Genomic DNA, 12,970 nt, shown 5'->3' with positions numbered 1-12,970 from the left:
TATTAAATATGGCAAAATATTAACAATCGTCGAATTTGGGTAGCGACTACATAGGCATCTACTATATCTGTACTATTTCATAATTAAAAATTTAAAATATAGTAACTAAGATAAAGTAGTCACAAAGACCTAACAATCATCACAGCACAGTATTTTCAATAAAAAACCAAGTAAAGTGGCCAAAAGAATAACATTTTGGAAAAGTCATGACATGCCTAAGGTGAAGCACTTACAGAAATGTGAATGTGATCATAATTATGCAACCAAGTTTTTCTACTTCTTTAGAAAAAAATTAATGGTTAACTCAATATATTGCACTTAGTAGTGTTAAGAGAGTACCATGAAACACGCTGTTCTCTCACTCAGCTGAACCTAAATTAAAATCAGTCAGCTTTGAAATTTCATGACTTTGGGGACCTAGAATTCACCACCTTCACAATGTATTAGCATTATTTTCCCATCTGAGCCCTCTTGGGCAGCAGCAGTAATAATCTGCGGTGTGTGTTAAGAGGTTAGGACTGAACCTTCCTTGCGTTCTCAGGAAAATCACCCCCTCTCCCTACAGTGTGAGCTTTGTCAAACTTACAGAGCTTCCTCCAGCTGCGGAGGCTGATTTCCCAGTGTACTTCATGTTCTGGTCAGACACTTTCATCAGATGGTGAAAGGCAAACACGGGCTTGAATCTCCAAGGCCTGCAGTCACCAGAACGGCCAGTCTCAGGCAGTGAGGAAGCCAGGCTAGGAGACCAGCAGAAACAGGGCTTCTCAGCCCCCATGCCCTTTCACTCGCATTTCAGGGACAGCTCAGAGGCAGCCAGAAATTGCTCCAGGCAGGGTGCTGAGTTGGGCCCTGCTATTTGGGTAAAATCATAGGGAAGTGTTGAGCCTGAGATGAGTTAATCGTAAAGTGTGTGTGAGACACATTTTAAGGGTCAATTTGAAATTTGGCAATGAGATGACTTTAAAATCAGCTTTAGGACTGGACCATCATTTCGTTGGGGCCATTTTGTTTATCGGCATTCGCAGAACACACAGCTGCTATGGTTTAACTGTGCCCTCTTTTCCTATAAATGAGTTAAATCAACAACCCCAATGACTAGCAGGATAAAATGTGGCAGAGAGATGCTGTTTACATCCCAATCCTACTTCACCTTCAACACCCAGATCAAATTTCCTTCCCTTGTTGATGCCATTCTTCTTGGACTCGTCTTCTTTAATGGACTCCAACATGTAACAGCAGTGAAGTAGAAAGAGTTTCCACGGTTTTGTGGCTGCACAGACCTAGATCTAACTCCAGTCTCCATTTACTCACTGTCGAATCTCAGGTATTTCATTTAACCTTTCTAGGCTTCAATTTCCCCATCTGAAAATTGGGGAAATAATAATACCTGTCTCATAGAGTTGTTGTGAGGATGAAATGAGATACAGAGTGGACCTGCTTAGTCCAAAGCCTGGCCTGGAGAAATGCCATTAACCACTGTTGTTACTGACATTCTTCCTGTTCTTTTAATTATTTTTCCTTGTCCTTCAGATTTCTATTCTGAGTTGAATGTGGTTGTTTTGAACTTAGAGAAAAGCTTTTATATTTTACTCCCTACTGGTATTGATTTAAAATGTGCTTTATTTCCAATGAAATAACTTTTCTTGAATTTTTGTTTGACACACGGTGCCCCATATTTTCTCAAACATCATTAAGGACAGAAAAATCCTAAATATTGAGGTGAAGTACATGCAGAAGTCAAGGGTCTTCAGTCTTAAGGCCCGCTGTTGACAAAGCCACTACAGGCACTGATGACCTTTGCTGGCTTCTCAGAGTTTTCTGTTGACTCTGAGGCTTCTATGTTGGCTTAAGACCAGCCATTAGAAAACAGTGAATTTATGTTTTGGTCACACTTTGGGAGTCAGGCTCCTGACAAGAAAGGCCACCAGCAAAGCCAGGGAAGTTGTTAAGTAATGTTCTTTTCATTTGGATGTTGCCATAAGAAACAGGCTGAGAACAAAGACCATTATTATAAAATAATGAAATAAATCACTATTCATCTTCAAGCATTAACAAACTTAGCACATAGTAGGTGCTTAATAATAACTTACTGTGTGATAATTATAACCCTTCTTAGGTGGAGCCTCCATTTACCTGGAGATAGACCCTTTCTGGAATGGTTGACAGTAGCCAAGTGCTCCTTACCCAAACCCCTACAAAAGCCTGTAAATAAACATTCACACAACTTGAAATTTGTTTATCTTTTATCATTGTCCAAAGAGAAATTCCTGGATATATATATATATATATATATATATATATGTATATGTATGTATATGTATATGTGTGTGTGTGTATATATATATATATATATATATTTTCTATATATATTCTTTATCTACTTACCTGCCTACCTATCTACTCTAAATATTAGGGAGCATAATTCTGGTAAAAAAAATAAATGTTGTAAATCAAGAAATTTTCCTCATGTAAATTTCAGCTTTTATAAAGATTCCAGATGTCAGTGCCCTGTAGGTCCTGGAAAATATGTCATTGTTTTGTATTTCTAAATCTTGTACACAATTATTAAAACTTTTACAATATAACCACATCTCCTGAGACTGGAAACAGGAGTTTGCAATCCTTTGCAAGGATTGGGGGATGCTGCAGTCACCCCCAGGGCCTCAGCAGGGGTCAGCCTCTACTAGACTAAGGCTGGCTTGGGGAAGGTGTCCGTGTAAACATTCAGCTGCTGCCCCCTGCGTAGAAGAGCAGTGCATTTTGACAGAATTGTGGAGGGAAACACCTCCAAAAGAGAGCAAAACAAAAACTGTAGTGTTGTAGCATTTGTCCTAGGGATACAATTCTTCATTGCTGATAATGATAATGGGTATAGTACTTTGAAACCTATTACCAATCTCTTTTTTTCTTTTCTGTATACATAGCCTTTTTCATAGTCCACACTCCCATCTATCTGCTGGGGGAATGGGAGTTAGAGTAGGAAATTAGGATTCTTTCAATACTAATTTTGTGTCCCTAATGAGGCAATGTGAGGAAAAGTAAGAATTTTAAATATGTTTATGCTTTAACACAACAAAACCTAGATCTGGACTTCAACATGGAGACTGCTAGAAACCAGAGAGAACTCAGGATAGGATATTAGGGAAATTCACATAAGACAGAGAGAAAAAGTGCAAAGAGGATCTCCTCTTCTATTATGGCAGTGAGAGGGCAGGAGAAATGGGGCAAGAGGCAGGCCAAGGTCTGCAGTGACCACCCACCCTTGGGGGTGAAATTAAAGGAGGAGGGTGTTATCCTTATCCAACTAGACATAGCCTGAGAGCACTGGAGCCAGAGGCCTGCGTCCTTCTATGCAGCGCAAGAAAGGTTGTGATTCTCTACGAGAAGTTCCATATTTAGCTTAGGCATGCATCCAAGATGGTGTGGCAGAGGGCCAGCATAATGCTCACTTAGGGCCAGATGGGGCCAGCACACAGTGAGCCCATTCAGGGACCTATAGACGACTACACCTAAGTAGCCACAGAGCCCTCATGAGAACACAGCGGACAACACCTGAGCTGCAACATCACGTAGAGCCAAGGGATGGTAATTGAACTGAGCACATGGATCCAGAAACCCTTCTCTTCCTCCTTGCTCCTCCCCACCTTTCCATTTAGTACATGTCACCTCAGATGAGAGCAGTGGGCACAAAGAAGAAACTGGATTAATGCATATGTAAAAGAAAAGAAATCATCGAAATGAGACTGTTTAAACCAGGCATCCCCAAACTTTTTACACAGGGGGCCAGTTCACTGTCCCTCAGACTGTTGGAGGGCCACCACATACTGTGCTCCTCTGACTGACCACCAATGAAAGAGGTGCCCCTTCCTGAAGTGCAGTGGGGGCCGGATAAATGGCCTCAGGGGGCCGCATGCGGCCCGCGGGCCATAGTTTGGGGACGCCTGGTTTAAACCAAAGACAGAGATACTGTTAATTCGCAAGTTTAAAATCACTATCCTCTGCCCTCTCCCCCAGGAGGGTGAGTATAGTGAGAAATACCGGATCGCTATTGGAAAATAATGCACATCTTCTTTGCACATATGTGTAATAATGTTAAACTATAAAATGTCTATACAAACAAGAAAAGAATTGTATATTTTTAATAGCTCCCCTTTTATACAAAGGATTTGAGGCAGCTATAACCTATGTATTAGAAAATAAACACTCAAGGAAAGATCTAGAGATCTTTAATAAGTTTTAGGTATTTGTCATGAAAGAGAGAATGCTGAAGACACACTTATTATATGTGTTTTAACATATAGAAGGTTAGTATGAGAAGTGTGATAAAGCGTTTTCTTTATACATGAAATGTCAATATTTCTGTGGAAGAAAAGCAGCAAGAACTGTTTTTTGTGCCTTTATCTTCAGCATTTCCTAGACTTCCTGGAGCATGGTGTATGCTAATATTTATTGAATGAATAAATGAAAATATAAACTGCTTAGCCTCAGAATAGATAGCTTAGGACATTTCTGGAGCTCTCTCAAGCCATTGCTGGTGGTATGGGCTGATTGGAAGAGCCGGGGAATCTGATGTGGCAGGATGTAAGGGCTCTTGGTTACCCCATCCCCACCTGAGAGACCTGCCAAAGAAGAAGGAGGATATTGCTGTGCGACGACATCCCTACTTCCATAGGCTGTGAGGCTGGCGTGTGTATGTGTGCATGTATAAGGCAGTGTTTTCTAGGCAGGGGTGCTTGCTACAGCCTCAGGTGAACCAATACAACCTTTGCTAATACCCACTGGAGAGGCATCTAAGAATTGAGACTCTAGTCCCAGGGTTGGTTTAGGAGGCAGAGAAAGAGCACAAAAGCATGGTCTCAGGAAGGCCTAAATGCTATCCAATTGTACATCAAGACTGTGCTTTCTTTTTCTGATACTAGCAATTCAGGGACAAAATTAAGCCAGATAGAAAATTGCCATGTAAGTCAGAACGTGAATAGTGCCGGCATCATAAAGCAAGACAGTAGGAAGTGAAGTGTTTTGACTCAGGCCAGACACTGTGGAGCATGGATTTGGCAGATCTAATGCAAGACCCTCCTGATCACAAGGCTGGACTGAGTCATGGGCTGTGCCTGGCACACAGCCTTTGTTTGCAAATCACCCAGTGGCCAGGCCTGAGTTTGCCTTGTGCACTCCTGTGCGCACAATTTTTAAAAACGAAAGCTTTTCCCATGCTCTTCAGGTGACTGGCCTTTTGCAATACAGTCAATCAAAAAACATTGCTGAGAAACAACCTACCATAAGAGCAGGATCGATTATTGAGAAGACTGAAAAGTGGGAAGAATAATTTAAGACCGCCCAGAAAGCATTAACTAGTATTCTATTTTCATCAACTTTCATAGATTCCACAAGATTATTCTGAACTTCACCCAAATGACGATCACTTTTCTTAATATCTGGCTGAGTTGTTACATGGGGTCCATAAATCTTAGCTGGCGTTACCTGGCACTGTTAGTGATCAAGATCACTGGTTGACTGAATGTGCACTGGAATAGACATGTTAATCAGCCTAGTTAATTCGCTGGGGTAGTTAATTACTGAACAGTTATCTAATTAGCTAACACTTTTACTTCTCAAAGCCAGAGGTAAATGTCAGATTTAAATTGGTGGTTCTCCTCATCATACCCTAAAAACAAACTGAGAGATATGGCATGGAATATCAAATAAAAGTATGCAGGTGCCAGTGATAGTCTGTTGAGTCTCAAAACTGCCAGTGCTTGCTAGGAAGGAGCAGCAGGTAGATGAGCCTGAGATGAGTCAGGATGTAAGAGACAGATGTATTACTACAAGCTATCAACAAGAACTACTGTTCTAAGTTACAAAGGCAGCACATATGTTAAAGACTATTTTGCCTCATAGCCGTCATTATCTTTTCCAAGAGAAGTGTCCCCAGGACTTTTTTTTATATCTAGGCACAGTGGCAAATGTCTAGTTGGTGGTAGCAGTGGCAAAATTTAGGCTACATGGATTCCCCATTACTGAGTCCCCTATTCTTTTACCTTCCTATTCTGTAAATTTTGCTGCCTGACCAAGATGGATGAAAGGAGGCCAGTGTAGCATTCAAAGAGTTTGCCAAGAATGACTATCACCAGGAGGAGAAGTATCTTCTAACATGGAGAACTCAGTTAGGATGTGAGCACTTGATTCTTGACTGCATTGCACATTCTGAGAGAGAAATCCAAGCATATTAAGAGGTGTCTTGTATTTGCTGCTGTTTGGCATTTACAGACATTTTAGGTTCTGACTTGCCTGAAAGCCATGAGACTATGTTCTTGAAACTCTCACCAACATAAAACTTCAGCTGATTGCTATGGGAGCAGAGGGGGAAAAAATCAGGATGGAGTTATCTAGTCTTCTAGATTTTTCCATCCCAAAAGTGAAAAGTGAGAAGCATTAGCAAAAGTAGTGAATTCATGCCTTTCTTAGCAGAGACTCTGTTTTCTGAAAATACTAGGCTATATTTCATTATTTCATAGGGATTAAACCCTGGTTCAATAGATTTTACCAACAGCCTAGGGTTTAACTAAGGAAAAAGGCCCTGGGAAATAAGTTTGGTTTAGCTATCAGTCAGTCCTTCTATGTGAACCTGAATGAGCAAAGTTCAGATAAAGGGACAGTCTGAGGTCCTGACTTTGAATGCTTTCCTAACTTGTGATGGCAAAGAATGAAAACAAGTTGGCAAGGGGCTGGAGATGGGAAACTGAAATGTTTGAGAACCAGAAGTTCTCATGTGTACTGGACACGGTTTTGAGACAACCTGGTAGGCGTGTTTTAGAAACCAAAAGGCGGCTTGCATCTGTACAGTTGTCTCAAAGCAAATAAGTCTGTTTGCAACATCAAACCTGTGTTGGGATCAAGGACAGATGTAAGGGAAAGGTTCTCACCAATAGCTAACAAGCTAACCAACCTGGTCAAAGACCTAGGATGCCACACCTTCAAAGGGAACCTATCTTCTTGAGGAAGCACTGCTCTGAGAGCTGGGCTGTGGTATAAAAGGCATGCCAGGGAGGGCATTTTTTTGTTTGATAGGAAAATTTAAAATGCTAAAGGAAAAGGTTCCTTATTAATTTCACAAAAAAAAAAACAACTCAGTTTTAAGGGAGAGTATCATTCTAACTTGGAACTGAACTATTATGACTAGATCTATAATTTGATAGCAAGTCACAATATTTCTCTTTCTTGACATCAATTTAAGAGTGACTGTTCACATAGTAGAGAGAATGGCTTCGGTTTTACCTGCCTCCAAAAGATCTGTGAGATCTGACAGGAATACATATGTTGGGTGAGTAATTTTGATTTTTTAAATTTGTTTTGATCAGACAGATGTTCCTTGGATTTTGTATTAAATGATTAGATAGTGGGCCTCTACAGTTAAGCAAATTTCTTAAATGTGGAGATTATATCATTGGACACAGCTCATAAAACAATGAAAATGTCTTTTCAATGACATTTTTTACTCCTTGGTTTTGGGGGTTAGGGATTGGCTCATCTAAGAAAACGGAGCAAAATAAGTCACAAAAAACATGCAAAAGTTTAGCCAACCTTCAGTAGTAAACAAATGCAAGGTTCAGCCTGGGACTCACTATAGAGTTTAGCCCTTAACTCCAAGACCATGGGCTGCATAAAAAGGGCCTCCCAGTGCCTGAGGAAGGTTTAATTGTGTTGCAGGATATTGTGGAGTGATTTCATATGCTTTGTGATGGACCTGACATAGAATTTACTTCTAAAACACAGTCTATGTGATTCATCTCATGGGTAGACATAAAATTGCTGAAGCTGTCTACAAATTTAGCTCCAGTTCCTGCCCCAGGTTCACAGAACATAACAGAGCATTAATCATCGTGAGGCATAAGGAGATTCTGCTAGTTCCCTCTGACTCCCTGAGAGTTGTGTGAAATGTTTTGCTTAGAGCCTCCATTATGAGCATTTCAGAAAACACTCCATTTGCCCATCCCAAACAGAGGTAGCCTCCTGCACGTTCCCTTCTTTGGGGAAGCCCAGAAGAAAGAGAAAAGGAACAATTATGAAGATGAAGGTAATGGCAAATGGAAAGACTTCTTCCCAGACGGCACTTTCTTTTGGTTACCAATATTTAATACTCACTATGTAGTATAATTTGTGATAATTTGCTAAAAAGCCTATTCTGTGTGTTAGGAAAAGTAAAAAAGTTTGAAGAGAAAACAACACAAACATGCCTATTTAGTAAAAATTATATATTTTGGAAAAATCAAAGTGTTACAAAAACTACATTCATACTGGGTAGAAATTTGGTGTGGAATCCCAAACAAGACTTTTCTTTGTTACTGATAGAGTGATCATCTTAGAATTGCTTCTTGATGGGTACAATGAAACGAGAAACTTCTATAGACATTCCCCCAAATTTTCTGACTGAGAAATCGTTAGACATAAGGATAGGGCATCAAAAACAATAACAAAAACAAAAACAAAAAACAAAAAACAAAAACAACAACAACAAAAACTAAAGAATATCTCCTAATGAATTAATAGGAGTAGTATAATAAAAGTGAAAATAATTAGTGGATCTGCTGGTTGGAGAATTTCTCCTTGAAGATAAGAAAAGTGGCATAGATCAGTGATTTTAACAAAGCCCAGGTCTCCTTGACCAACTCGACCCAAATTTCTAGAGATAGGGTCTAGGGATCAGTACTTTTTAAAGTGCCCCTGGTGATTCTGATATGTAGCTAGAGTTTGGAATCACTAGGGTAGTTGAAAAAGACTCTTTTGTAGAGTAATGATTCATAGATTCAGTTGGGAATCCAAAGGAAAATTTTCCAGGTCGTGAAAGCAGTCTTGGCAGGGTGAAACAGAAAGTGTAATAGAATTTGGAAGAAAAGGTGGATGGCAGTGTTTGTCAAACTTTAATGTACATGTGAATCACACAGTTTGTTAAAATCCAGAGTTTGATTCAGCAGGTATGGGGTGGAGTCTAAGGTTTTGCATTCCTAACAAGCTCCCCAGGTTTGCTGATGCTGCTGGTTCAGTGACCACACACTTTGTAACAAGGGACTATGGGTACATTCTTGCCTCACAAGAAAAATAAGGACATGTCCTTTTGCTTTGAGATTTTAAAGCTTTTTCTGAAGTAGTAAAGTGTACTAACACTACAGAATACTTTATTTTTGAAACTAGGTGTGTATGACCCAGTAACTAATTAAAAATTTGTTACTCTGGATGTTTTTGAGAAGGAAATTAATAGCATTTTGTTCCACTTTCTGAACAGTTAAATTTAATTCAACAACAGAATTTGTTAAAACTTAGGGATTCAAGAAGGGTATCTGAGATAGCTTGCATCAGGGGATGCATCAGTCTTTCTAGTGGTATGGAAACTTAGCTGTATTATGATGTGAAATGCTGTCTACCAGCATCAGCATGAAGCAAATGCTTTAGGAAAACAGTGAGAAAAAAAAATTAATACTGACCAAGGAGAGACGATGCTTGGAAAAGCGTTCATGGAAGAGGTAATATTTGAATTGGACCATGAAGAAAAATGGGAATTTTGATAGGTGAAGCGTGGAAGGGAGGGGAAGGGTGTTCAAAGGACAAAGGCCTGAAGCAGGGGTTCTTAACTTTGGCTACAGCAAAGATCACTTGAGAAGATTTTTAAAATATTTTAAGTCTTTAAATTTAAAATACAGAGTGTCTAAGTTAATTGGTGACTTGTCACCAGTGGTTGTTTTCTTTAAAGCTCCCTGGTGATTTTAATGCACAACCAAAGTCAGAGTCAATAAAGATATAGAGAGGCAAGGCTTGGTAAAACGTTTTAAGGTGTGTGGAATGAAAGGTATGTGGAAAGGCCAGGCCACATCCAGGATTACAGGATCACACCTGTAATTCAGCACTTTGGGCGGCCGAGGCAGGTGGATCACTTGAGGTTAGAAGTTTGAGATCAGCCTGGTCAACATGGCCAAAACCCTGTCTCTACTAAAATGACAAAAATTAGCCATGTGTGGTGGCAGGCACCTGTAATCCCAGTTAGGAGGCTGAGGCAGGAGAATCACTTGAACCTGAGAGGCAGAGGTTGGGGTAAACTGAAATTGGGTCACTGCACTCCAGCCTGAATGACAGAGCGAAACTCTGTCAAGAAAGAGAGGAGAAAAGAAAAGAAAAGAAAAGAAAAGAAAAGAAAAGAAAAGAAAAGAAAAGAGGGAGGGAGAGAGAGAAAGGCAGGCATGTGGAGAGAAATGGGAGGAACAAAGAACAAAGAAGTGCCGGACAGTTCCTGGCAAAGACATGTTGATCGGCTGTGGTGTGGGTATAGATACCTTGTTATCACTAATAACTCAAGTGGCATATAATTACTACCCAAATAACCAAAAGCTACAAACGATATGCTTCATAATCATGAACCTTGAATTAAGGTCATTCATACAGCCATCATCAGCTTACTGTCTTGCATTCTATGGTATTTTAAAAAGAAAGAGAGGAACGACTAGTGGTCTAGCTAGCCCTGTTGAGATGGGGGTTTGGGCCAGGGCCGTGGCCCCTGGGGTGGAAAGAAAGTGGTGTATTCAGCATGGTTGGTGGAGTCCTTAATGGCAGTGCTGTTCAAAGTAGTGTCCACAGGCCAGCAACACCAGCACCAATGTGGAGCTTCCTAGAAATGCAAATTTGGACACATATCAGCAACCTGCTGAATCAGAATTCCCAGAAGAGGAGTCCATGAAGTGTCTGGCTGATTCTTGTGCATGCTAAACTTTGAGAAGGTAAAATAAAATACAAATAACTTACTCCAGGTTGCACAATTAGGACATATATGGTTGAAGTTGCACTGGAAGCCCAACAATTTGAATGCAGAGACCAGTAACTTATATTACATAGCCTCCCATGCAAAGAAATCAGATGACCATTACAGTCAGACAGAACTGAACAGAAACGGCTGTTTTGTAATTTACTGGTTGTTAATCTTGCACAAGTTTCTCAACTTCTGTAAGCCTTGGCTTCTTTGTAAATTAAATTGTTAACTTTACCCATCCCATAGAGCAGTTATGGGATACATGAGTTAATGAATTTGTTACATGCAGTTTTCATGTCATTTTCATGCTTAGAGCATGAAAGTAAGTGTGAGCAAATATTAGCCATAATTATTGTTGTTATTATACTACATTGCTTCTCAACAAATAATTTAACCCTAAAAGAAGGCTTATGTTCAGACTTTCTTTCTTGTGCACTTTCTCTAAAATTTTTTAAATATATTCTTTGTGTAATTTTCTTTTTCAGAAAAAGGTTTGTTCATGTTAAAAATCCTTACTTGGATTCAATGGATGAAGACATTCTCTATCACTTGGATTTGGGGACAAAAACACACAACCTACCAGCAATGTTTGGAGATGTAAAGGTAAAAACATTTCTAATTTCAGGAAAAATGATCGAGTTTTCTCTACTAATGTTTCTTCTTGCCTTCCCAAAATAATCTGTATACCTTTGGCTAGTGAAGTCCCAATAGGAAGTGAAGCCACACTCATTCTCTGAAACAATTTGGAATGTGTATATCATGAACAATCATTTCCACCTCAACAAGGCATAAAGGTTCCCTAACGAAATCTAGTGCAAACACGTTATTTGGCTACTCTGGTCCCTGGAGATAAATAAAGTTTTATTGACAATACTGCCAGGTGTTGAGAATTCATTATGTTTTAACAGATTCAGCTCACTACTTAACATCTACATTTATAGCTGAATCTCACTAGTTCTCATTTTATTAAATCATAGAAATAACTCAACAAATAATTTAATCCTATCAATATAATATTATTTCACTTCTGGAAAATAACCATTATCTAATATTTCATATTAAGACTCTTTTGTTTTATAAGAAATATTTCATATTATTTATCAAATACTACCAGAAAATTGTACTTCTGCATTATTTTATCTGACATATATTTTAATTATATAAGCAATTTGTGTTCATTATTTAAAATAGGGAATACAAAAAAGAATATGATTTTTAAAAAACACCCAATAGTCCTGCCATCTAAACATAGACATGATCAACTCATTTTTTTCTATCATTTTTAATGAATAGACTTTAAAATGGTTGTAATTATATAACTGCATTCTGCACTTTATCATTTAACTTTATGTCATTAACGTTTCTCCATGTTACTTTCTTTTGAAACATTTATGGATGTCAAATGGTATACCACATATTACCATGACTATTATTGACTTTTATGTTAAAATATTTTCCACTGTAACCAGGACTCAAATGAACATTTTTGTACCTATTTTTTTTTACATTTAGGTCAATTTGCTTAGGGTGATTCACAGAAACGGTCAAAGAGACTGAACTTTTAAATAACTTTTGTTTTCCAAAAGACTGTATCTATTTACGGTTGCATTAATGGAGAATCTTGCAGTTTTCATCTGACTTTTTCATTCCTTTAGCAATTACAAGAACAAAAATAAAAGCTTCACATCTACTATTTCACGAATATCTGCACATTTAGCTCTTTTACATGGGTTTAGCAGATATTAACTCTCTCCATAAAACAAGGAAATTACGTTCAGAAAGGTAGAAGTTTACAGTTACATTATAGAGTCGTAGAGCTGAGACCTGGACCAAGTTTTTCCAAAGTTCAATCTCCAGGTTTTTTGCTCACTGCGCTAGGTGGACCCTTTGAGTCACAGTAACTCAGGATAGTCTGTAATTATTTAATCTTAGCTTTTTCACTTACCCAGTGGGTCAAGAGGCAGGTAAGGGAAGGGGAGGAAGAAGAAGGAGAGGTTAAAAAGGAGGAGGAGGAAGAGGGTGGAGGTAGAGGAAAAAGAAGGGAAGAAGAAAGGAAGGAAGGAGGAAGGAAAAGAAGAAAAGAAGGGAAAATGAGAAGAAATAGATCTATGATGTTTATTATCAGTAGGTGCTGCGTAGCCTTCTCTGACTCCCTCTCTTTTAAGAAGGAGGGTGTGA

At 38.9% G+C, this 12,970-nt stretch overlaps 2 protein-coding genes across 4 annotated transcripts in view; one reads left to right on the top strand and one right to left on the bottom strand.

The window, feature by feature from the left end:
• Window positions 1-12,970, bottom strand: part of CCDC148 (coiled-coil domain containing 148) — a 342,429-nt gene that overhangs the window by 16,625 nt on the left and 312,834 nt on the right. The window lies entirely within an intron of this gene.
• UPP2 (uridine phosphorylase 2) overlaps window positions 6,960-12,970 on the top strand; it is a 31,377-nt gene continuing 25,366 nt past the window's right edge. The window contains exons 1-3 of one of the 3 annotated variants that reach the window (XM_039470188.2): window positions 6,967-7,321; window positions 10,615-10,763; window positions 11,278-11,395. In XM_039470188.2, the coding sequence (XP_039326122.1) occupies window positions 11,318-11,395 (78 nt within the window). In that variant the 5' untranslated portion in view covers window positions 6,967-7,321; window positions 10,615-10,763; window positions 11,278-11,317. Of the gene's footprint in view, window positions 7,322-10,614; window positions 10,764-11,277; window positions 11,396-12,970 lie in introns of all 3 variants that reach the window. The other 2 variants (XM_010330058.3, XM_003921955.4) reach the window with 2 other exon arrangements.

The sequence above is a fragment of the Saimiri boliviensis genome, chromosome 5 (genome assembly GCF_048565385.1).
Source record: "Saimiri boliviensis isolate mSaiBol1 chromosome 5, mSaiBol1.pri, whole genome shotgun sequence".
Lineage (NCBI taxonomy): Eukaryota > Metazoa > Chordata > Mammalia > Primates > Cebidae > Saimiri > Saimiri boliviensis.
This window is presented reverse-complemented; position numbering and strand designations above follow the sequence as displayed.